The 26004-nt window shown below is 37.4% G+C and overlaps 1 protein-coding gene and 1 non-coding gene across 4 annotated transcripts in view; one reads left to right on the forward strand and one right to left on the reverse strand.

Annotated features, from left to right (window-relative positions):
- Positions 1-5036: 5036 nt before the first annotated feature.
- Positions 5037-5109, reverse strand: trnat-ugu (transfer RNA threonine (anticodon UGU)). Its single transcript has one exon. It is a non-coding gene; the product is annotated as a tRNA-Thr (tRNA).
- A 1489-nt stretch (positions 5110-6598) lies between these two features.
- Positions 6599-26004, forward strand: part of LOC113063415 (coiled-coil domain-containing protein 85C-B-like) — a 37124-nt gene continuing 17718 nt past the window's right edge. For all 3 annotated transcript variants that reach the window (XM_026233783.1, XM_026233784.1, XM_026233785.1), the window contains exon 1: positions 6599-7852. In XM_026233783.1, the coding sequence (XP_026089568.1) occupies positions 7153-7852 (700 nt within the window). In that variant the 5' untranslated portion in view covers positions 6599-7152. The remainder of the gene's footprint in view (positions 7853-26004) is intronic.

Raw genomic sequence — 26004 nt, forward strand, 5'->3', positions numbered from 1 at the left:
AGATCCTACCTGTTCATTTTGTTTACTTACAGTAAATGGGGTGTCATCTCATTTATCATCAGTAAAATATGGAGTGCCAAAAGGATCCGTCCTAGGTCCCCTTCTATTTTCAATATATATGTTGCCCCTTGGTAATATTATTAGAAAATACGGAATTAGCTTCCACTGTTATGCTGATGATACTCAGCTATATATCTCAACAAGACCAGATGAAACTTCCCAATTATCTAAGCTAACAGAGTGTGTTAAAAATGTAAAAGATTGCATGACAAATAATTTTCTCCAATTAAATTCGGATAAGACAGAGATATTAATTATTGGACCAAAAAACACTACAAAGGAACTTGTAGATTACAATCTGCAACTAGACGGATGTACTGTTACTTCCTCTACAGTCAGAAATCTGGGTGTTATATTAGACAGCAATTTGTCTTTTGAAAATCATATTTCCAATGTTACAAAAACTGCATTCTTCCTTCTTAGAAACATTGCCAAGCTACGAAACATGTTACCTGTTTCTGAAGCAGAAAAGCTAGTTCATGCATTCATGACCTCTAGACTGGACTATTGTAATGCACTTCTAGGTGGTTGTCCTGCTTCGTCAATAAACAAGCTACAGGTAGTCCAAAATGCAGCAGCTAGAGTCCTTACCAGGTCAAGAAAATATGATCATATTACCCCAATTTTACAGACTCTGCACTGGCTACCTATTAAGTTCCGTATCAATTACAAATTATCATTACTTACCTATAAGGCCCTAAATGGTTTAGCTCCAACCTAACTAGCCTTCTACCACGCTACAACCCATCACGCACCCTAAGGTCACAAAACACACATACGGTAGTTCCTAGGATAGCAAAGTCCACTAAAGGAGATAGAGCTTTCTCACATTTGGCTCCCAAACTCTGGAATAGCCTTCCTGATAATGTTCGGGGTTCAGACACACACTCTCTGTTTAAATGTAGATTAAAAACACATCTCTTTTGCCAAGCATACAAATAATGTATCTTTTAAATTGTGAGTGCAAGTTGCATCAAATGTGCATTTTTATTCATTAGCTTGGGTTAAACTAATTTTACTTTGTTGGATCAGCAGCTATGCTAATGATGTCTGTATTTTGTTTCTATGTTTCGGTAACTAGGATTTACACAAGCTCCAGTCTGGATCCAGAACACCTGAGAAGAGATGATGCTGACCCTCAGATGACCCCAGATGATGCTAACCCTGAATCAACAAACAGAACTAACAATTATTGCTAAATGTGTGACTGCATCATATAATAACTATTAATTACTAATATTGATAGTTCATCGTCTAGCTGACTATGTCTTGTATTATTATTATTTTTTATTTTTTCTAAAATCCTGTCAAATGTGCACAAACTACTAGCTACTACTAAATATTGTATAAACATGATTTTCTGTAAAGTTGCTTTGTAACGATTTGTATTGTAAAAAGCGCTATACAAATAAACTTGAATTGAATTGAATAGCTTCCATAACTCTGGGCAAGGATGAAGGATTGAGCCCTCTGCAAGAGACAGAAGCTCCCTCTTGACCGGAATCTCCCATAGTGCCACCAGGTCCTAGAATGACACTTGGCCCAACCAGAATTGGGCTACTAGTAGCAGACAAACCCCGTGCTAGTGGACTCTCTTCAGAACTCCTGGGAGAAAACAAAATCAGAGGAAATGTGTACAGACACAGCCTTATATACTTATGAGCCCACAGGATGATCTGGTGTGCTACCTTGCAAAGTGGTCACGGCTGCAGATCTCCCCAACTGTTGAAATATGAAACCACCGATCTGTTGTCTGTGTAAACAAGTGCATTATGGCCTCTAAGGTCTGGGAGAAAGTGTTTCAATGCTTGATTGCTCCTCAGCCAGTGAGGGATGCGTCCATCGTAAGCGTTACATATTGACGAGGAGTTCCCAACACAGGACCTCAGGACAAGAACCAAGGTTTCTTCCACATGATTAAGGCATGAAGGCATTGCCATGTGACTGTAATTTTGCGAAGTGGATTGCCCCTCTGGGAAAACCCCTTGGTCCTGAGCCACCACTGCAAGTCTCTCATGTACAGAGTCCAAAAGATATCACATTGGATACCGCTGCCATCAAACCCAACAGTCTCTGAACCTGTTTTACAGTGTTTGACTGGCCTAGATTCACTCTGTTGATGGCTGCCTGCATTGTCGTCCAATCCCAAACCACTCCATGATAAATGGGCCTTTGTACTGGAGAGGCGTTCAGAATTAACCCAAGCTCTTTCATATGGGTGAGGACAACATCTTGATGCAGAGCCGCCATCTGTTTTGACTGAGCTAATGTCAACGAATTGTCTATATAGTTTAATATGTGAATGCTCTGGAATCAAAGATGAGCGAGTGCAGCATCCAGGCATTTGGTGAAAGTGTGGGGTTACAGTGCTAGGTCCAACAGAAGAACTCAATTAAAGTCACCTTTATTTATATAGCATTTTTTATACAATACAGACTGTGTCACAGCAGCTTTACAGTGTTAAACAGGAAAAACGTGTGCTGATAATGATAGAAAACAATGAAAAGCAGTCAGTTTATCAGTTAAAGTCCGTTTATTGTTCATTCAGTGATATCATCGTCCAGCTCAGCTCAGTTAAGTTCTGTTAAAATAATGAACAATATTGCTAGACATGAAGTGTCCACAACTAAGCAAGCCAAAGACGACAGTGGCAAGGAAGCAAAACATTGGTGACATCCATTGGTGACAGAAATAGAGAAAAAAAATCAAGCTCAGTCGGATGGCCAGTTCTGCTCTGGCCAGATGAAACTAGCATAGTATGGCTTAATTCCAGATTATTCTAGGATATTCTACGTACTGGAAACTCTATGATTGGTGGATCTCACATCAGGTCACTGTGGGTTGTAATACACAAAACTGGTTCATTAAAGTGACTAGTTAATGGAGTTTTGTTTGTTCCATTCCCAAAATCAGCTTGTAATCTTGGAAAATTAAAACATTGAATATGATTTGTCAATTACTATGCTTTCATTTCATACTTCAATGATTCTGTGTTTTAAACGTTAAATAAAAGTCTGTAGCTTCTAGATAAATCTTATTTATATGGGCAGTTTTCATTATCAGCAGATCCAGTTTAGGCGATCACATGGAGTTTTATCCCAGATAGTTTGGGTCTAGATCAGGCTCACATGTGGGCCATAAGCACATAAGCGCCAATGAATCTCGTCATTTATGGACCATGAAAGGATTTGCCCAAAAGTTGAGCTGTAATGACTGTAAACCCCACCGTATACATTGAATACTATTCCCTACCGCGCATTGAAGACATGTTTGCTTCATTAGCAGGAGGACAGTGTTTTAGTAAATAAGACTTATCTCATGCTTATATTCAGATGAGGGTTGAGGAAGAGTCCAAAGCAGATTCTTGTAATTTCACCTCAGAAAGGTTCATTCCAATATAATTGTCTTCCATTTGGGAACACTTTAGCACCAGCCATGTTCCAGAGAACTATGGACCACATATTACAAGGCCTACCAAATGTCCATTGTTACCTTGATGACATTCTGGTATCTAGGCGGACCGAACACCTGTAAAACCTGAATGCAGTTCTTAGATTTCTGAAGCAGTTCGGCTTATTACATGATGAAAAAGTAAATGCAACTTATTCAAGGACTCATTAGAGTACCTGGGTTACATAATTGATGCTGAAGGCTAACACAAGTTGCCTGATAAAGTAAGACCAATTTTTGATGCTCCAACACCATCAAATGTCGTTTCTGGGCCTGTTAAATTATGAAAGATTTATACACAATTTGGCAACCATAGTGAATCCCTTAAATGCATTGCTCTGTAAAGGAACACGCTAGAAGTGGTCTGTCGAGTGCGACACAGCATTCAAAAAGACAAAGGAACAACTTAATGAGATAACGTGGTTATTGTGAAACGACTCTGGGTCTGGAGTCGGGGTGGCTTAATGCTGCTGCACATTCATTTCACCACCATCCATTTTTGCTGTTTCATTCCTCCCCTAGACCAATCAGGAAAATGTAACATTGACAATATGTAATATGACGATATAATAGAAAAACGTATCTTACCATTTCATGGGGTCTTCAAATCTAACTTGTTGTGATCAAAATTAATTAAACAAATAATGGATAATAGTTTATAAACAAATAATGGAAACTAATACATGTGTAAATACTGTTTTTCTACTGTATAGTAATGAAGTATTTGATTTCGGATGCAACCATACTGTTTATATATTAAGGTTGTCAATTAATTAAAAAATAAAACTTAATTAATTACATGATACTGATTAATTAATTGATTTAAACACTTGCAGCATTAGGTGGTTTTCCAAATCCTTGTTATGGGAAGAAATTAAAATGTCGATTAACACTTGTTAATGTGTAGACATGTAATCCATAGCCGTATATTAATGACATATATATATATATTAACCTCAGCAAACTGCTTCAGAGATTTGAGTTCAGTTTGGTTCCTGGACAGCCTTTCGACATTAAAGACACAGGAATTCTATGGCTTAAGTGCGGAGTGACCTTCTACATTAAACAATGCTCATAATACATGTTAAAACACTTGTTTTCTGACAACTCTGCTGCATACATCACCTTGAAACATTAGCCTGAGCATAAAAGTATTAAAAGTATTAAACTACTGGTTAATTGAATTCAGTTTTAGTCCTTCATTATGGTGATTTAAGGTTTTTGTTTAAATACATTGTGTAGATTATATAAATATGAACATTATATAAGCAGGCTTACTGGCCACATATATATAAAAATGTCAAAATCCTGAAACATATACTGTTAATCTGATTTTAAAATGGTTTTATATTACACGCTATATGCTGCTTAACCAAAGAGATTAAACACAATGATTAAAATATAAAAGTTGTTTTTGTGGCCTTTTGCTCTTAACGTAGTGTTTCTTATTAGGTGTAACTGTAAAAAAATGTTTTTTACGAAGGTGCAAAGATACTATGAACATGTCTAAATAAAAACCATCCCGTAGGCCCCAGCGAGGATCGAACTCGCGACCCCTGGTTTACAAGACCAGTGCTCTAACCACTGAGCTATGGAGCCAGTCACGGTAAATTTGACAAATAAAATGGTTTTTAACCATTAATATAAAAAGATGTCATGATTGGTGTGCGTACAATTGTTAGCACTTTTTATGCGTTATGTGCCAGAAAAGAATGATTACGTTCCCAAAAAAAGAATGAAACTTTCGTTGTATACTTTTCTTATAGATAAAATATAAGAATTAATTTAGATCAGGGCTAAAAATTAAGGTATTCAAGTAAAATATTAAAAAGGAAAAGATTTTATGTACCAGCCAACCCAAATTATTTTTTTACGGATTGTTAGTCGATGTTTTCGTCGCCACGCATAGCCAATAAGCAATACCCGGATGGATTTTTTTGTCCACTAGAGGGCGATGTTCACCAACAAAATTCTTCATTATCCCGTTCTGCAGTAGTATAAAGTATTTTTGTTAAACCACGTCAAACTCAGCTCCTTGATGGCCACTGTCCTGAAGAGTGTTGTTCCAACCAGCTCCAAAACACCTGCCTGTTCTAGTAATCCTGAAGACTTATTGTTGTTGTTGTTGTTGATTTTATTATTATTATTATTATTATTATTATTATTATTATTATGGTTTTAAATACATTTTAACAATTACTCAAACATTAAGGTTTGCAGTCCTGCAAAGTTTCACTCCATTTCACACAAAACACATTTTGAGAGAAAATAGAAGCATGAGATTGGACCCAAACATAGGTGATTATTTATTATTGATTATTATTTTAACAACCTACAAATTAATTAATTGATACAGTTTTTTTTTCTCAGTGTAAATCTGCAGTTAATATTAAAATGTCAATTTATTTAATTATTTGATTAGAATTTTATTTTATGTTAATTTTACTTTCCAGTTGTATTCTAGGTTAAATGGTCTCAGATGTCCGGTATGAAACACATATTATGTTTTTTTTTTTTTAATGATGTGAAAAACAACACAAACAAAAGTCAGATTCTTTATTGTACCGAAATCCTATTGATAAGTCACTTGTATAATAATTTGGAACCCAGTGTTTGTATTTTTCCTTGTAATCAAATCATGACATTTTTCAATTTTTTGTGAAAAAGTTGTAGTTCTTGGATTTGTTTTGAATGTAAAATATCTCTGGTAGCCATCTGCCCCTCTCTTACTTTATATTATAACCAATAGGTTGGTCTTTAAAAATTAGTTGACTTTCCATGGTTTACTCTTTCTGCTCACTTAAAAATAAATGTAAAAATGGATGGATGAATGCTGTGTAATTTGCGTGGGAAACAATAGATTTGCCAGAATTTTAAGATTCCGACAAATAACCGTTCAACACTCAAATAAAAAAAAATGTGAAAAAGTAATTATGATTAAAAAATAATAATAATTTAATTGTAATCGAAACAGATATTATAATCTATTTAAAAATGAAATAGAATTAAATCCAGTCAGAGTGTTTGTGGGAATGAGGTGCTGTCTCTTTAAGAGGGCAGATCCTGCAGTTTGCCTCTCATCTCTGAACCTGCTCAGATCAGATCCGCTTCGGATCATTTCACTCCTGTCCAGAGGAACCGGACCCGAGACCCTGAACACTGACACGCGTGGGGAGTTATACTGCAAACCCCTTCTGATCTTCTGATCTTTGGAGCTTTCGCTCAATTTTAACGTGAACGCAGATATGTTTTTAATGAAGGCGGTGTTTGTGGTTGTTATTTTTTGAAATATTGCTCCTGAAACCTGTAAGATCACGCGCGTCTAAAGATTGATTTTTCTTGAGAAAAACATCGATTCATTTACAACGATGCTCGTGGATTTTTATGTCACGAATATTTTAGGATATATAAATCCAGGCATGACCGCGAAGTTATCGGTAAGAGAGCCGTTAATAATAAAGGTGAATGTTTGAAAATTAATTTGTCAGCAATACATATCAGTTTATGGATAGTCTTCCATTTTAAAATGATTCCCGTAAATACTTACACAGTCTATACATGAATCAGTTTTTGAATGCGTTTTTACATTGCGATTGATTATAGTACTATGTTAGATCTGTGTTAACCCTAAGACTGAGAATCATGATGGCAAAACATTGTCCTAATGATGACCTAAGTAAGATCTCTGATGATGAACTGGTCAGATGGAGCAAAGAGGACTTGATCAAGAGACTGAGAAGGACTGACAGTGAGAAAATGAACGTAATGCTGGAACATGGGAACATGATGAAGGACATCAACCGCAGGCTGCAGGTGCACCTCCATGAGATCCGTAATCTAAAGGAGATCAACCAAAAACTGCAGGATGATAACCAGGAGCTCAGGGAGCTCTGCTGCTTTCTCGATGATGATCGGCAGAAAGGTAAGAAGCTATCTCGGGAATGGCAGAGGTTTGGGAGGCATACGGCCAGCTCCGTGATGAAAGAGGTGAGCAGCTATCAGCAGAAGCTCAAGGAGCTGGAAGGCAACCAGGAAAACGTCCTCCGGGAGAATGCAGAACTAAAGGAGATCATTCTCATGTTGGATGAAGACCGGACTGGAGCAGGATCTAGGAGCTCTATAGACAGCCAGTCTAGTCTGAGCAACCTGAATGGAGGTTCGAGCAATGTCCGAGATGTTGGCGATGGGAGCAGTACCTCCAGCGGTGGAAGTGCTGGCAGCCCAGACCATCATCATAATCACATACACAAGACTGTAGAAACCAAAATTGGCACCATACGACGATCAATGGATGATCTCTCTGCTCCACATCATCACAGGAGCAATCCCAATGGACTCAGTGGTGAGTATAGATGACCGTTTTTGCTGCAATTATTGTATAAAACTCCAGTGAAATCAAAATTGGAGTTTTGTGGCTCAATGCATTTTGTTAAGTTTTAAGGTCATGCATATGTTAGGACGCTCTTAAAAAGTTGACACAATTTATTTGTATCAGAAATACACCTTTAAAGAGAGAGTTCACCAAGATGGCAAAAAAAATGCTTCTGTGTACGAAACCATGTAATGAGGTAACATGCACAATTATATTAATAAAACACCCAATAATTAAGTGAAACGTGGGTGTTTTCAATGTTTACAACTTAAAAAAAATTTATAAGCTAGTCTTAAACAACTTTATTTTTCACGTAAACCTTGAGAAACCATAAAAACTTTATTTTCGCCCCTTCATTCAAGTGCTTGTTTGACTTACTTGTATCAGCAGCTCATCAGCAACTGTAGCGTTGAAAGAGCTCATAGGATCATATACCAGTATCTTGTGACTGTCGAACACATCTGAAAGTGATTTTTGATTGAGTAACTTGTAGGTCTGTGAAGCTTGAGCTACTGTTTCGGGCGGTTCAGTCCGATTTGGTGAACTGGTTCATTCAGTTTACTAAAATAAACCAGTTCAGAAGAATGGTTTGCTAATGGACATCACTCCAGACCGTTTACCTGAGGCTATGGATTACAGGCAATAATGTTGTAAATAATGTAATTTTTATTGCTCAGACCGACCGTTTAGCTTCATAACACTTGAATCATCAGGAGCCGCAGGTATTAATTTTGTATGGCCTGATTTGGCTTTTAAAGTGACAGTAGCAGTTGGCTTTTTGTGGCATTTTATTAATCACCAAGTTTTCATGGTTTCAGCTAAATTAAATCTGCTTTACGTTTGGGTGAACTTTCCCGGAAGTCTTTGTCTTCCAGGAAAACAAACCAAAAATAGCCTGCTGATTACTCATCTTTCACTAATGGGCATGTGCAGTTATTATTAAGCAACTAGAGTTCTGATGATGCAGTAAATGAAGACACCGTGCCACCATATTGGGATTCCCAAACGTTTGACAGACTTAAGTAGAGGTCATTTGAGTTGAATGTGTGTAAGTTAAAACATTACTCACTGTTTTAATTGGAAATATGTAAACGGAGAAACAGAACTTGTCGTGCCATTTCACAGGGTTTTTAAAAGTATTGCTCATCAATCTACTTATCATTTATATATTTGAGATTAAATGTTTAAGCTGTTTTAAGATGCTCCTGTGAAACTACAGTTATAACACTTCAACATTGAAATGGAAGACTTGATTTCAAAGAGTTATTTAGTTAATGCTAAGATTATAAGGGTAATAATTTTCTTATGCTTTCGTATCAAGTTCTGTACATGAGCAAACTTGCAAAGCTTGGGTAAACTATGTAAAATGTAAATGATTATATTAATTGTATATACTTAACAGGTAACAGTAGGAGTTTTAAGTCTTACAGTATTACTGAAGATGTAGCTAATTACCCCAGTTTTAATTACCTACACCTCCTCAGATCAATAATACAACAGTACTGCATGTCAGTGTGGCCTTAAATGAAGGTCCCATGTTAATTGCTTTTACAAGTAAATCGTGAATATGGATTTTTGACTTGCTGGTGGACTTCGTTTCTCGTGCAGTGGGAGGGCATATAAAAGGAAACCAGTATATTTGCTCTATTCAAGCCCTAAACACCCACATGAGCTGACTGTTTGATAACTGTAATGAAATGACATGTTAAGCCTGGCTTTAGCCGCACTTCAGCAGCACCAGGATTTCAGATGAGAGGACAATATTCTCCCTGTCTCTCAGGCTCTCAGACAACTGAAGATGCTTCCTGATGGGTTGGATAGCTTCTCTCTCTCTCTCTCTCTCTCTATCTCTCTCTCTCTCTCTATATATATATATGGCAATTGACAATCAATTTGAGAGCTTGTAATATATAAAGAGTGGCCTTAAACAGTGTTTAAAAAATCAGTGATTGTTTCACAGTGTATCATTAAGGTCTCAAGTCTGCTGTCTTATGAAGACTCTTAAGTCACATTTCACCCCAAAATCAAAATATAATGTAATGCAGAGAAGCGCTCTTGCTCGGTACAGTGAAGTGAATTGTTTTGTTAATTTTGTGGTTAATTATCTTGAGTCCTATGGGACACGGTAACACACGGCCCTCTCACAATATATTGCTTTACAGATCTGTTGCTTTTGCCGCTCAGAAATTGACGCAATCATGCAGCACGTATCAGAAGATCTGCGCTCAGGCGCGGTGAGCACTAACACTCACTGATCTATAGGCTATATAACTGTACCGCGCTGTTGCCCACCTCTTCCAACTGAGCCAGGGACTGCTAAATTAAACGATCACACTAGTAAAACGAACCAGGCTTTGGGGGTCAAACATGCTCCAGCACGGTTAAGATTCCCTAGTGTCAGCACACCCTAATAATTCTCCTGCACCCACACACGAGTCTCTACCCGCCCCTCAAGTGTTGTCCCGCGCCGCACTCTGCTGCGATGGGTCCCGCGGTCATGCAGGTCTCTACTCGGAAGTTGCTTGTTATGATCGAGGCTCTGGACTCTGAGCATAACTTGTTTTTCTATAACAAACTATAAAATGTTTTCTATAAAAACGTTAATTTCCTGGCACTGACAAATAGCTTGTTTAATATTTAATTTAATTATATTAATGTTACACACACACTAATACGAAATTTAATGTCAAAGCAATTTTCACGGCTAATAGCACATTAAATTAAATGTGAAATAGTATTTTCTTGTAAAACATGATACAAAAATCTCAACCCAAAGAAAAAAACAACAAAATGATAGATGGATGGATGGATGGTTGGGATGGGGTGGGTAGGTGGTTCCAAACAGGGGGAAAACATATTGAGGTTAAATACAGAATCCTCACAGCATTTTCTTCACCAGTTTGATCAGAATCACCACTTGTGCACTTATGAACATGGTGATCTACTTTGATCTTAAATAGGCCTGTCACTTTACCATAGGGTGTTACTACACAGAGCCGTTGTTAACTGAGAAGATGTGCCAATAAACGCTTAAAATGAAGTGGATTTGCGCATCTTCTCTATTAACAATGGCTCTGTGTAGAAACAGCTGCTCTATGTGAAATCACGCACCTGATGGAATTAACCGCTGATTAGATAACCGGCTTTACTGACGAGATGCGCATAACGATCGTGATCGGAGCACCCCTACTTTACCAGCTTGTCTGATCAATAAAATAAGTTTTATCATGGTTCAATCCCCTGGGGTCAATATGTGTGGCCTGTAGTCAAAATGTGTTGCAGTGTCATTTAATTAGAACGTCAGATTGAGCACATAGATGTTTGGAGTATGTGTCTTCATTCCACAGGGATTCTTCAGACATTCTAACAGCCGTAGGAAGATGATAAGTGAGCAAGGTGGGACCTGTGGAGGTATTTGTGGGAGACATTGGCTAGTAAGGCCAGAGAGTGGATGGGTTGGAGAGTGTGTGACTATGAGGTCCCATGCTCTCTTTCCTCCTTAAGGGCTCTCATCAATCAGTTGAGCCGTTGGCCATCCCAATGCACAGATGGTGCAGCAGTAATCATCAGAGACAGGTTCATGTTTCATCACAGTGTTAAATCCCAAACTGTGTTGCACAAATGCTTACAACTCTTTGGTTTCAAGAGTTGAAGCCTTTACACAGACAGGATGTATTACTACATTACTAGTATATTCTTACAATGATTTCTGTGGGCTATACATATATGAAATGATCTACATTTTGATTGTAATTCAGATTTCAAAAGTAAAACAAGATTCAACAGGTGTTCTATTGATCTTCATATATATAAACCGTATTTTATATGGTTTTAAATCCCCATCTCTTGCTCATACGTTGTACAGCAATGTGAATTGTGTCAGTCAACATGGACTTTTTGTCAGTTAGTAAATCTTTAAATAATATAGTGCTCAATTTTTTATTCTAAAATCCAGTTTACATGTAATATTTTTGAACCATGGAGTCAAAAGTAAATAGTAAAATAGGTAAGTGGTTAACTTTTTGTTTTGAAACAGTCCCCAAACATGAATATTTGAACCCATTGTTTTGTTTAAAACATAATTTCTAACCTTACATAAGGAATACAAACACCAAAGAAGTTTATGCACTTGACAAATTAGTTGTAGGAATTACATTTTATGAATAAAATAGGAACTGTGAATGGAACAATTACTAAGAAAAAAAAATTCTACTGAGTTTATTTTGATGTTTGTGCTCAATGGCACGAAAACATGCCTAAAATGCCAACAATTGTACCATAATTATAGTTTCCATCAAAATATCAGTTATTTGGGTTTCTGTTGCTCTTTTAGCCTCGCATCAGCTGATTCTCAGCAGATCACCTCTACTTATAGGAATATGGCATTCCTATATAAGCTCTAGTCAGTATTATGCAGCAGCTTTTCCACTTGCTCAGGAGCAAATTACCCTCCTCCATCCCTAGCTCCTCCTTTCGCACAGTCAGGACTTGTCTTTTTACTCCATTTACTTAAATAATGTATACATTTAAATATCATTAAATATATTAATGATATTTGCCTTGTTCTGTTTATCCTAGGGGGATATTATTGCTGCTCTCCCTGCTCTCCCTGCTCATTGGAAATAATTGCATACTATAGTATTTTGTACTGAACCCATACCGTACTGGAAACAAGGCTTATCTCTCAGTGGCGTATGTTGCTCTTGCCTTGAGATACCTCATGAGGGATGTTTTATCTTGTCTCGGGGAGTAGTAAAATCACTGAGCCCAGTGTAAGAATGAGAGCAGTTACCCAATAATGGTCAAAGTGAACCTGTTAAACTAGCTCAGCCGGTTCTTCACGACTCAATAATTTGCCAAGCCCGCAGATTGCGTCTTTGTGTGATGATGCTGTTTAACATTCATTCTTTTCTATTATTTTAAAGAGCTATCCATTTCTGTTCCTAGAAAGCCACAGTACTGAGGATTTTAGGTTCAACTGTAATTAAACACACTTGATCCGGCTTATCATGGTCTTCTGAATCACTAGAAACTTCCCATATTGCATTGCCCTATAACTTAACAGAGTTCTTTAGTAAGATTTGTTCCTTTCCTTAAATATATTCTACAAGTTTAAAGGGTGTTTCACTCTGGTGACCAGCGTAGGAAGTGTTGCTCTTTTAAAAATTGCATTTCCTGTATGCATAATGATGAATCACTTGCTATTCTTAAACAAACCATCCTATGTGTTCTGTCAGCATGTAGGACATTAGTGAATCCATGGAAGATTAAAAGGGCAAAAAAATTCAACATGAGACCATTTTCTACACTTTTTGTGTGCTTGTTTGGCCCAGGAGAGATTTGGTGCATAGACACCCTCAGCTGGCTTTAGTCAGACAGAAAGCAGCCTGTCACGAATTCCCACATTCCTTATTAAAACAATAGTCAGTCCTTTCTAAAAAAAAAAAAAAGAGAGAGAGAGAGAGAGATGAATAAGGCTCATACATTGAACCACACATGAGACAATACAAATGAGATAGAGAATTTGCTCTCTTAATGAATGGAAAGTTGTATGTCTGTAAATGTTCTGTGTGAAACTCTTAAGGTGGACAGCTGTTTTTGAGTGAGCAAAACTGAGCATTGAGTTCTCTGTCATCAGTTCATGTAGTCCACGCGTATGGTCCCCCAAGTTGACGCTTCAATAACCTGTGTCTCAAAGAAATGATGTTTCATAATTTAAGAAGTTAGAAATATTCTTACTGTTCTTGTATAAACTTGCACAAAAAGCAAAAACCTTATTACGGGTAACACCAGGAGGCAGGGCTTTGGAATTTGCGATCTTGGTATCATGATTTACAAGAAAAGGTGTTTGTCTGTTTTGCTTACATCTTTACACCTTTCGCTTTCCAAGACTAAAACAGAAACTTTAAACCTTCTCTGGTTTAAGAAGTGATCTTTTCAAATCAAAATATAACGGACTATTTTAAATTGAATTTGAAAAATCCCCCGCCATCATCTCAGAGTTTACTTTTTTTGCGTGTTTAATGAAATCTGAATTCTGTTGAACTGTGCTGCGCCTCTGCAGCTCGTGTCGTACGGAGAAGAACAGACACTTTCAGCTTACAACTGTAGCATCCGTTGTCCAACTGAACTAAATTGTTTCAGGGTTTTTTTCTATAGAAAAGCTCAATTACAGTGGGGGCGGTACCATGGTATGCAAGTAAAGTAATCGGCGTACGGCCAAACACTGGGTAATACCAGTAACACCAACTACCGCAGCAAGCCTAAACTGGAGTTGAATACATTCCTGTTGTGTTTTTGAATCGTCAACTTTGAGTGATCCATAAACCTGTATTATATGAGCTCAGAGAGATGGCAGAGTAAATAAATGAACCAATTGTTTTTGAACACATGAACTTATCCTCCTCTCTTGTCCATAAAATAAATGTGTCTAATCACTGGTCAGGTGAATCCAAATCCAGCCTTATTTTTCTTATTCTGAAGACCAACTTAGCCATTCAGGCTACTCACCTATTGATTGCGAAAATATAAAGTTTATAGATTTACATTTCCCTATTTTTTAGCACGTCCACAAGCAGTATTTGACTTGAGCTTGTAGAGCCATTTGTTGCATTAATCTAAGCTTTGTCCAAGTGGGAATGCATTGATTATCTGTTTATTTATTGCTGCCTTATGAAATGCTGTGTAATTCAGTTGTTAATGAAGTAACCAGGTGGCACAATGGCAGGGCACTAGCTGCTCCAAACAGCACAATCAGCGTTCCCATTCTGTTGACGCAAACTGACCTTCATATTTTGACACTTAACTTAAGTGTCCCCAATGTCATCAGAGGTTAATTTGGAGGGAGATTTTTTGAGCGTCAGCTGTTTCTGCAATCTGCCAGGAGAGCGTATTCTCTACACAGATTCACAGAGTGTGTCTTTCATTCATTCACCTTTGACGTTTTGTCCCAGTGTCCCAGATGCTATTCTGATGACTTTGTCCAATTTGTGCCATGCAATTTCTGGACCTTTTTTCCTAACATCTGTATTATTTTCTGCTAGAAAATATTGTCATTAACTTCAATTAGTGTTATTTTGATGTTATTTACATTATGATATGTTATCTTGTATTTATGTTTTTGATGGAAATAAGAATGCTTTTACAAGTGCTCACAGTGTTTTTTGGTGAATGCAATACTTTCGTTCGAGAATGTAAAGTTTCTTGGGGGAATCAGAAACGGCTAAAGTACACACATCTTAAGTACAGATATTAGTGTTTAAAAATACTCTGGAAAAAGTTGATGTACAGATTACTAGCCATTACTGCCACCTGTTTTAGTGTCACATGGGTAATGGGATATTACATCATATAAAGACCTTAATACAAAATAACTTAAATTTGTAATTTTGTTAGCTAATTAATTATCCAGGCTGAACAACCGTATGTCATCAACTGGACTGGGACAAAATTTCCCTCATCCATGCCGTCCCATACACCCACAACAAATTCTAAAACCGTGGAAAACACAATTTTTGGTGTAGCCATTGCATAAAAAAAGGATAAAATAATTAGGTTGGGCCGTTGTAAAATAACTATATTTTCTTGCTTATTAATTGCCTAATGTCAAAATTAGTACAGCATTTACTACACTATGACAATTTATTATAGAAAAATCCTAATATTGAACATGTTACTGCATTATCATAAGTCATTTTTTCCCTAGTGAAAATTAACTATGATTTTATTTTAGTAAAAGTATAGTAACCATAATTGTATAGTAGAATGATTACCATTTGTATAAAAATAGTTTTACTACAAATTCCATGATTTGTTGTTACCTAAGTAAGTATGGTCATGGCTAATTTTCCTAAAGATTGTCTGCCCTAGCTCCTTCTAAACGTATTATAAAACAGTGTGAATATTTGTCAGCTAAATTACTACTGTAACTTTAAAACAGATAATAATGATGTCCTTTAGCATACTGTGTTATGAGTGATGTAATGTGGTGCCACTGCTAACTGTTGCTAGCGGTTAAATTGGGTGGGGGTACTATGGATGTGAGGCCATTTGTGCATTTAGAGAGAAAGAGAGGACTCTTCTGCTGATTAAAACTAAAGTAATAAGCTTGTTTTGAAAATGTAAGTAGTAGAAAGTACAGTTCCCTTTCGATACTTGAATGAATGAATACAATGAATGAATACACTCATACTGCGTATGGGGAAAAGCTCCTTTTTTCCTCGATACTGAAGCCTTTTTTCAATAACGCAGTGCAACTGCACTGCCATTGGTTTAATCTGTAAACTTTTTTAAACCAATGACAGCGCTGCGGCGATGGAGCGCGCCAAAGCCCACCAGAATGGGCGGGGCGAATGGCTATATAAGCAGGCAATCGCCAGAGGAAATCAGATCTTACTCCTTCAGCGACGACTTCACTTCGCTCGATCTTTGCTGAACGCCTTCTGCCTGGGAAAACCCCACGTTGAGGCTGCACTCACTGAGACTTCAAAGCGCCGTTGTTATGGCGAACACAATAAATATTTCACATTTTCAAAAAGAGAGCAGTTTTCCTCTTCCACACTCTTCAGTGTTCAGGCCCCTAATCAGCGCCTGCCATCCGACACTATAACATTGTATAGTTGAAGCTATCGCTCTGTTACTCCTCTGTGGGCCTTAAGTGCCCCATAGGAGTAAGAGCCCACTTTTCTAAAGGGATGGCCTCTTCATGGGCCTGGTCTAGTGGTGTCTCTATCAAGGACATCTGTAAGGCGGCCAGCTGGTCCTCGCCGTCCTCTTTTGTCAGATTCTATAACTTGGATATCCCGACCTTGCATGCTCGGGTTCTTTCGGTTTGATACGACGGCCTCTAGCAGACTCCGTCATCATACCACCTTCAGGGAGCTAGCTCCCTCTTAGCAGTGTAGCATCAAGGGTACGATGGCTCCGGCCCTCTCACTTATCCTCTGGACCCCAGGGTGTTCAAGATAAGTCTTGTCGTTCCCTTCCGTGGCACGGCGCGGTTGAATTCGTTCCCCATACGCAGTATGAGTGAAGTATCGAAAGGGAACGTACTCGGTTACGAACGTAACCTCGGTTCCCTGAGATACAGAACGAGTACTGCGGTATATGCCGTGCCACGAGGCTGCGGGTTTAGTGTTGTCGCTTCAGTCGTATGACCTGATTTCCTCTGGCGATTACCTGCTTATATAGCCATTCGCCCCGCCCATTCTGGCAAGGCTTCAGTATCGAGGAAAAAAGGAGCTTTTCCCCATATGCAATACTCGTTCCGTATCTCAGGGAACCGAGGTTACGTTCGTAACAGAGTACGTTATTTTTATAAAAAAAAATTAAATAATGAGTGAATGTAAGAAGTTAGGCTAGTGAAGTAAAGTACTGAAACCAGAAAAATGTAAGTATTTGTACTTTGTTACTTCCCATCTCTGGGGAGAATGCAGTTCTTTTGTAAGAGAATGTGAAGATTATAATTTTCCTCTTATCTCTATTTCTTTCTTTTTTTCCTCACTCACCAAGTCCCCTTAGGGGCTCCATGCCTAAAATCTCCAAAATGGGATCTTCATATATCTTCTTGCTTTTGAAGAATTGTGGGTCTGTCTGTTCATGTTTGCTAGAAAGATCTGATCATCCGCAAGCCTGAATGCCCTGGGCATGTGTGCAGACAGGAAAACTTTCTGAGCTGGGTTAAAATCTCTGTTGGTGTCCCAGTGCTCTTGTGAGGATGAGATCAGAGCAGTGTGTGCCCTCACCAGTACAACAGTGCTCTTATTTAAGAAAATTATGGGATTATGGACTTTTGCATACTTTGGAAATTTGCAGCACGTTCTGGAAAACTGTGAAACTGCTGAATTGTTGAAAATTAATGCTCAGTTTGTGGCGGCAATTCGGCCATGATGCAGATAGTTTTTTTTTTTTTCTCTTACTCTGTACTTATATTTTCTGACCTCAGTGATTAAGCATCCTGCTTAGCAATAGGCCAAGTCAATATTTATAGTTTAGAAAAATGGATAAATTTCTTGTCATCATATTTTCTTGACCACTGCCTTGCTGTGGTTTTTGCTGTATTCAGTCTCCAGCAGTCTGTAGAGCTTACCTTAAAGCCAAATGGATATTCAAGAGAAGAACAGCATCTCTGAATGATTATGTTCTTAAGCTGTCTTAGACGGTTTGCTTCTGCTCTTAGGTGCTCTTAGCTTTTAGCCACGCAGCAACATCCCAGGAGCATTCCACACTTCAGGAGCTGTGAAACAGACAGACCTTTATACATCAGACAGAGCTATACTGTACATAAATCTATCCTTTCTTGTCTTTCAAGCAACATCCATATTAGCTTAGATGAAGCTGTTTATTTCAACTATTAACTGAATAATTTTATTTTGTCCTGTTTGCTATAAGGTTCAGTTAAAGTGCTTCTATTATGTCATCTTAAAGGCTCCTAATATTGTTTTGGGAGTCTCCTACAATAGGAGAACATGCATGCAAGGTCAAAAAATGCTTTAGTTTTCTCAAAATGTGCAATTAATATCATCTAATTTTCCAGTGATTCTTTCAAAGTATTTCCAAGAGTAAGTCTCTCTAAACCAGTCTTTTCCGTGAGCCTAAACTCTGAAGTGAAAATACATTTGATTTTACGAATTTACTTTCATAGCGTTGGACACAGCATCTTCTTGACATGAGGTTAAGCACACAAACAATCTACAGTGTTTGAGAGTCAATGAAAATACTGTGCCATCTTTAGATTTAATTAACTTTTTAACTAAAATGTAATTAATATATATATATATGTGTGTGTGTGTGTGTGTGTGTGTGTGTGTGTGTGTGTGTGTGTGTGTGTGTGTGTGTGTGCGCGCAAAAGATGGTAAAGTACAAGAGAACAATTAGAAATATCTGCAATCCCAAGAAGTCGTCAGTTTTTTTTTTTTTTTTTCATATACAGGTATATATATATATATATATATATATATATATATATATATATATATATATATATACATATATATATATAGCTTTAGTCAAGTAGCTTACAGACAGATTTGAGCAGATTAAGCTCTAGTTGCATTTCTGGAATAAAGCGAAGCCTTCCAGCATCAGTCTCCTGTTGCTAGGATACCATTTTTTGTGGTTTTGGAGAGTGTGCTATCCTCTCCTGTGGTATTGTCACTTTGCTATTTTCAAAGGAGGTCAAGGCTGGTTTCAAAAATGCCACCAGTCTCTCATTTACCAATGAATGAATAGAACAACAGTTGTCTTGTGAACAAACGTTCATTTCTCGCTAGAAATGAGAAAATTGATACAGAACAAAACTGCAGCACACGTCAGATGTATTTTCACAGAAACTGTCTTCACACCAGGGACATCGTCCCTGCTTTCCTGAAAACTACGAATGAGGATGTTATGTAACCCAGACTTATTGGGAAACTTGTGAATCCAGTGGAAGGTATCACTGGTCGATGAATCAGTCTGGGCTCTGCAAAACCTGTACTGAAGTGGTTTCCATCAGATAAAAGTCAGAGCTCGCCTGAGGTCTCCACACTGCAGTTTAATCTCTGGCTCCATCAGTGCCCAGTGGGACCAGGGAACATTCAGTAGTCAGTACAGGACACTGGTTTGATGGTAGGCACGAGCGAGACTGCATTCGAAAATGACCTCAGGTTTCTACGGGACCTCACAGATGGATCTTGAAATGTTACCTGGATCTGGTGTAGGAAAGAGCCAAGGACATGCACTTCTATGTTCCTTATGGAAAGACATGGCTTGGAGAGCGATGCTGGCATGGCTGTGGTTCATTAACATGTTGAAGTAAAATATATTTCCAGGGTCAGTTGCATAAATATGTGGGACAATAATAACAAGAAAACCTGACCATAGAAGCATAAACATAAGCACCATTAAATATACCCAAGCTAAGGCCATTTACTTGTTGTTTTGTGACATAGACTTGAATGCATTGTTTAAAGTTAAAAGTTTACGACTTCTAGCTCTTTGAAAATATTGTCGGATTGTGTGAAAGACGCTTCTAAATACTAGCTTAGAATTATATACAGATTTTTTTAAATAAAGTGCATATTCTTTGTATTTCTACCAATCAGTCATTGGTCTGGTATAGGAGGTTGATTGATTTTGACTCTCAGCAGCAGTTCCTCTACAAAATGCGAAATATTTACTTTTTTACTTCTTCCATTTGGGAATTTTTTCTTTCTCTCTTTCTTTCTCTAAATTTCTTTCATATACTGTACTACTCAGCCAAGTGAAATGAAAACAGTTGTAGAACTTGAATATTCCCCAGTTGCCTTGTTAAGTTTCTTATGGAGCATCTTCAGTCCACTGCAAGCAACCATACATTATACATAGGCACTTACAGCTGTTATATAAAAACACAGTAGACACAAAAATACTCTGAAATGTTTTTACAAAGAACAAGAATTTAAGAAAGAAATATTGGTACAAGCTCTCACATGTTGTTCTGACACCTTGAAGTCAAATTCCTCTGAGCTGTTTTTGTCTCATGTTTCTCCTTTTTCCTTGAGACTATAGGCATCTGCTTAGGCTGAGAAAGGAAGAAGGTCTTGTTCTCAATTTAAGAAAAGATTTAGAAATGTAGTCTAAATTTATGTATTCATTTATTTTCATGCCTTTAAATATGCCTGTTTGGTGTCCGGTGGTTGAAAATTGAATGTTTAATCAGCACATGATATGATTATGTCTATTCACACTTGAATGAGGTGGAGATCATCACAATGCATGATCATTTTCTAAAATTGCCATCCCATACTTTTTATTTTATTTTTATAGATGTATTAAACCTTCTGAAGCCATACAACAATTTTCAATAGACAAATGATTATTTTCATATTGCATTACTGGTAATGAAAGATATATTTATATATATATATTATTATATATACAACTTCCAGTAAATATATAATAAATTAGCAAACTCGCTGTCACTTTAAACTTGAAGATCAAGGTTCATGTCTCGTATGGAGTCTGTGGGTCTTTTTGACTTGCTGCATTATCAGGTCAATTTTTTTTTTCTTTTTTTTACGTCCAGTTTTTATAATTACTCTGTTCAATGAATGACAATGTCTGGTTGGTCAGCTAGTGATACACAATATGGCATCCAGGCCGATTCATCGACAAGGCTTGCAAAATGTCAAAATCCCTGGTAGCCCTTTGGGCAGGCACTCTTCAGATTTTGGTAGCCCTAAATGAAATCAACTAGACTAATATTTAGCTATTTTGAAGTTATTACTCGCAACACATTCTGACATTTACTGTATGTGAATTCTCTGTCAAATTAAACACAACTTATTATGTTGATGTTATAATTTGAAATAAAAAGGTATTCAATTGAAAAAACTCCTCTAAAAAAGCATTTTCACTTGAAACATTGGATTGTAATCATGACTTTTGCCAAAATAATCTTGGCTGTTCCAGTTATTGTTATTACTACTACTAAAAAATGGGAGCCATAGTGTCAAGAAATTAAACCAAATGACTGATTGAACCATATTAGTTACAATAGTAACAATAATTGTGTAAGATTATATATCTAAAGTAATTTTACTAATGTATGAAGCTTGTTCGACTGCTGATATCATAATATCTTGTCAAAGAGGAATCTCTTTGCCCTTGTTGATCTTGATGATCTTGGGATCTGGTAAAATATTAAATATTTGTAGGCACTGTGAAGTGTTCAGCTGTGCCTCTGAAGGCCTCCGATGATGTGATGTGTCTTCTGACGCCGAGGAAATGTTGGACCTCTTGCTGCGGTCTCATGTGCCCAACACTTACATGGTCATGGAGATAGTAGCCCTGAGGTTGGATCTTATTTTATGTTTCTACCACTATATTGTTGGAAGAAGTTTGATTATGGAATTTGAGAAACATTTAATGTCAACATCTAAAGTCTTCCAGTTCCACAAGGAAGACCATTGAAAAAAAATGATGTCCGGCCAAACAAATCAAACTCTTGTGTCAAACAGACTCTGCAAACCCCCCTGTGAGGTTCTGCAAGTTCAAAAAAGTAAAAACTTCTTTACCAACTGACTTTTTTGTCCAGTTGGGATGAGATGGCTTGCTCTTAGTTTGTATAATTTTCTCCAGCTTTGGTCCTCCTCCAGCTGATCTGTTGTGCCAGTGACCACACAAAGAAAATTGTATTTCTCAGGCAGCTATATTTTTATGCCATCTGGCGGATTAAAAATAAACATGTCATGTTACATTTAAAATGTACATTTTCCTTGACTTCAACACAAGGGAAAGAGAACAAGGGATTATATTTTCTGAAAGCACGGTTTAATTTAAAAGGTCTGAGAGCTCAAGTTTAACAGATCAGTGCAACAGTTTGAAGACTAGGTGTCACACATCTTACAGGTGAAGTGTCAGGTGTATTATTAATGCATTAATTAGTGGCAGTAAACGGATAGACCAAGTTAATGACTTTTCCGCTGGTCTGGACACAGAGCAGTGTTTTATAAGACAATTAAAATTCTTAAATATTATCAATTTGACTGCAGTGACACTACTGGATAAAAAAAGTCTTGAACTGAATTGAGCTGAATAATGACATCGTTGTCTTCTGAGCTGCCTTTAAAGTTGTTTAGTGATTGATTTGCAACAAATGTGCAAAATTAACCCTGTTATTGATATAAATTGAGTTAACGTTTAATAATGAAATTTGATCTGCTTTACAGGTAAAATTGAAGTTGAACCTGAAACTGTGTTTGTAACACTGAATGCATTGTTTGAATTCCTAGCACAACATGGCAACCAGAGGAGTGAGAGAAGTGGGATGGGTTTACCTGGTGAGGCCTGATGAATAGCAGGCGAGGGAGTGTTCGAAAAAAAAAAAACATTTCAGTATTTTTGTAGGTCATGCAGAAAGTAAACAGTAAAAAAAAAATGAATCGTCCATGAGCTGGTAATAATTTGAAATCGTAATCTGGTATAATTTAAAGTGATTTAAATCTGATGCGTTAAACTGGTGGTTGTTGTCTTCACCATCAGTGGAAGTGTGTAGACACAGTTTGAAGATGGCTGTAGGTTGTAGTAGTCTTTGTGGTGTTTTCAAGTTTAAAATTCATTATTTTAATTTTTTGGTCCTGTCAGTGTGAGGCGACACCACAGCCGGATGTCATTGCCGCTAGTTCATTGATGTTGGTTTTTGGTGTGTCTAGATCTTATGGCATTTTTCAACCGTTTTATCAGTTGTCAGCTGAAAATGGTTAGCTTGAACAGTGATAGCACAAGTCTTCTCAACAAGTAGCACAATTTGAATATTATGTACATTTTCCAGTATTAAAAAACTAGTTTGTCCATCTCCTTAATAGAGAAGTAGTGATAGCAAACAGTCTATACAACCTTGAACATGAACTCACTTTACAAACATGTCTCTATCTATCTATTTCTGTCTTTCACTAACATTCTTTGTTTTCTCCACTCGTCTGTTCTTACTTCCTCTATCCTCCGGTGAGACAAGAAAGGTCATGCAGGCTTTTAAACAAGATTTTTGTCTGACTTTCTTTTTAGCCAAGTTTGAATTGAGTCCCCCCTCCACCTCTTCCTCTGGCCTACAGATTCCCCCCTCTCTTTAATCGAAGTTTCATTGTCTGCCGTGCAGTAGTTTTCTTGCAGAATGAGGTCAGACTGTATGGAATGAATTATTGTAGGGACTGTTGTTTCTGCTTTGGACTTCCACATCTTGCAGCAGTTGATCCAGCAACTTAGTGCACACACCCATTTAAAGCTTTCGCTTGGGAGTTTTTTCCCCATTATAGTTTTTCCTTTCTGTTTCTCAAGACTCACAGCATTATTCGCACACACACACACACACACAGTTTTTGATTTTGTATTTAAAACACATGCTTGCACGCAGCGCCCAATGCATTGCAACAGATGTTCAAAGGAAACTGAAGGACAGTGTTTCTGTAGGCTCATCAGCCTGTTTCCAAGTCGGAATTCATCTCATTTCTCTCTGAACAAACCCTGCTGCGTTTGTAGGTTTTGGGTGGGACTGCTGGTGGAAGGGGCTTCTTTTGATGTCATGAAGACTTCTTAACACTTGCCCCCATGTGGCCTGTCCTGAAGATCCCCACGTGAGCCTTGTGCCGCAGTGGTGGCTGTAGAATTGGGTCATGGCATTGCTGATGCGATTGGACGCGACAAAGCGAGAGGGACAGACCCGCTGCTCCACCCCCACATGCTCATCCGCGTTGTGCTGCCACATAAAAAAAACATCCATGTCTGTTCACTGAAGTAATGTGAACAAATAACTGATCAGCACGTCAGATTTATTTGATCATTGTGCAGTGCTGTCTCTTGATACATTCAGAGCTGAGTCTCAAACTACAAAATGCTATAGTCCTACATTGTGGGCTAGAAAGCAATTACATATTGTTTTACCATATAAATTGCAAAACAATAAAGACTATGGATGTACACCACAAACACACCTATAAACGTACATTTTTGAGGTTTTACAAGGAGCTGAATGGTTTCAATAATGCCCAAAAGTTTAAGTCAAAATTACTAAATTCGTCACATTGCATATAAAGCATATATAAAAATACTGACATCAATTTGAATGCAACATGGTCCAACTTACAATCCATGAATGTGCAAAAGTAACTAGAAGAATAAAGTGCTCTAACCTCAAGCTATTTGTGCTGCAAACTAGTGTGTTTTAAAGTATGATAATAAAGTAAAATAATATGATAACAAACACCAGTTTATAATAAGAACAGGTAACTGGAAGTGAATGACAACAAAATATTAAGTCTTACTGTACGTTAAAAAGGTGGATATAACAGTAAAATTATATTTATGCACTGGCAAATGAACTATTTTATACATTAAAGTCTAAAACTGATCAAATAAAACCTGTTTAAAATGAAAAAAAATGTTTAAAATTCATTATTTAATGTTAGAAATGTATACAAAATCTTTTCTTTTTCAGTTTTGAATATTATTTGAGCAATCAAAAGCTCCCTGGAATGCTGGAAACTGAATTGTTTTGGGAAGTGGAGTCATATTTCTAGTAGCTGGTTCTGGTTGGAATGATTTTTGGAAGTGGGTGGATCTGTTCACTTGGACGCTGGTCCTGGGTTTTGTGTATCAGAGTTGATTCTTAATCGTCTTGGCCCATGCCCATCGTTCAGTCAGCCAGATGAAGTTAGATTAGAGTGTCTCTAGGGATTTGCAGCCGCCAGCACTGATGAGGGTTTTACTCAGACATGGCAGTGGGTTTATCTATTACGCTAATAACTAATGCTGCTCATATGTCTTTATTTCAGAGGAAATATGAACAACATTATTGTAAGGATTTCATTGTTGCTAAAAAAAAACATAAGAACATAAGTGCTTGGATTAAAGGTACAATTTGTAAGATATTTGCAGTAAAATATCCAAAAACCACTAGGCTAGTGTTATATATTTTGTTCAGCTGATTATTAACAATATCTATATCTAATAATATATAACAATGAAATTAATAATTGTATATCATGAGAAAATTCCCCTTCTAAAGAGTGACACGGGGCAGTGCAGTCGCCTGTCAGTGACGTTAGTTACCGCCTTTACTGATGTAGAAACAACATGACAACAATGTTGTGGACAAATGCAAGTAGCTTCGCGACAAACTTCAACTTGAAAGAGATGCCGATCTCGCTTGTGTTTTACTCGACAGGTGAGTTGTTTTGATTCGTATCTTTACAGAAAACGTATGCTATTATAACGATCAACAAGATTAGTATTATGGGGCATACACGCCAAACGCGGGGCATCGCATCTCTAGACCCGTGAGATCACGCGTCTGATCCATAGTCTGATCGCATCTTTGCATTGACTTTGTATGTAATCAAATCGCGCAAATCGTTGAACTCGCGTTTGCTATGTATGCCCAATTATTGTGTTTGAATGTACACGAGTGTATATATTTGTTGAAGAAGTGGTAATCGTTTTCATATCGTCTGATTGATGGCCGTCAGCAGTTGGGTAGAAGACAACAAATCCCATCATTCCACGCTCCTTCTTAGCGTCATCAAACCATGCGATTTTTATTGTTTCGGTAGTCTGCCCTCTAGTGGCAGGTCCTATAACCTGTACCTTTAACTGATTAAAATCTGCAA

This window comes from Carassius auratus, chromosome 45 (genome assembly GCF_003368295.1).
Source record: "Carassius auratus strain Wakin chromosome 45, ASM336829v1, whole genome shotgun sequence".
Taxonomy (NCBI): Eukaryota; Metazoa; Chordata; class Actinopteri; order Cypriniformes; family Cyprinidae; genus Carassius; species Carassius auratus.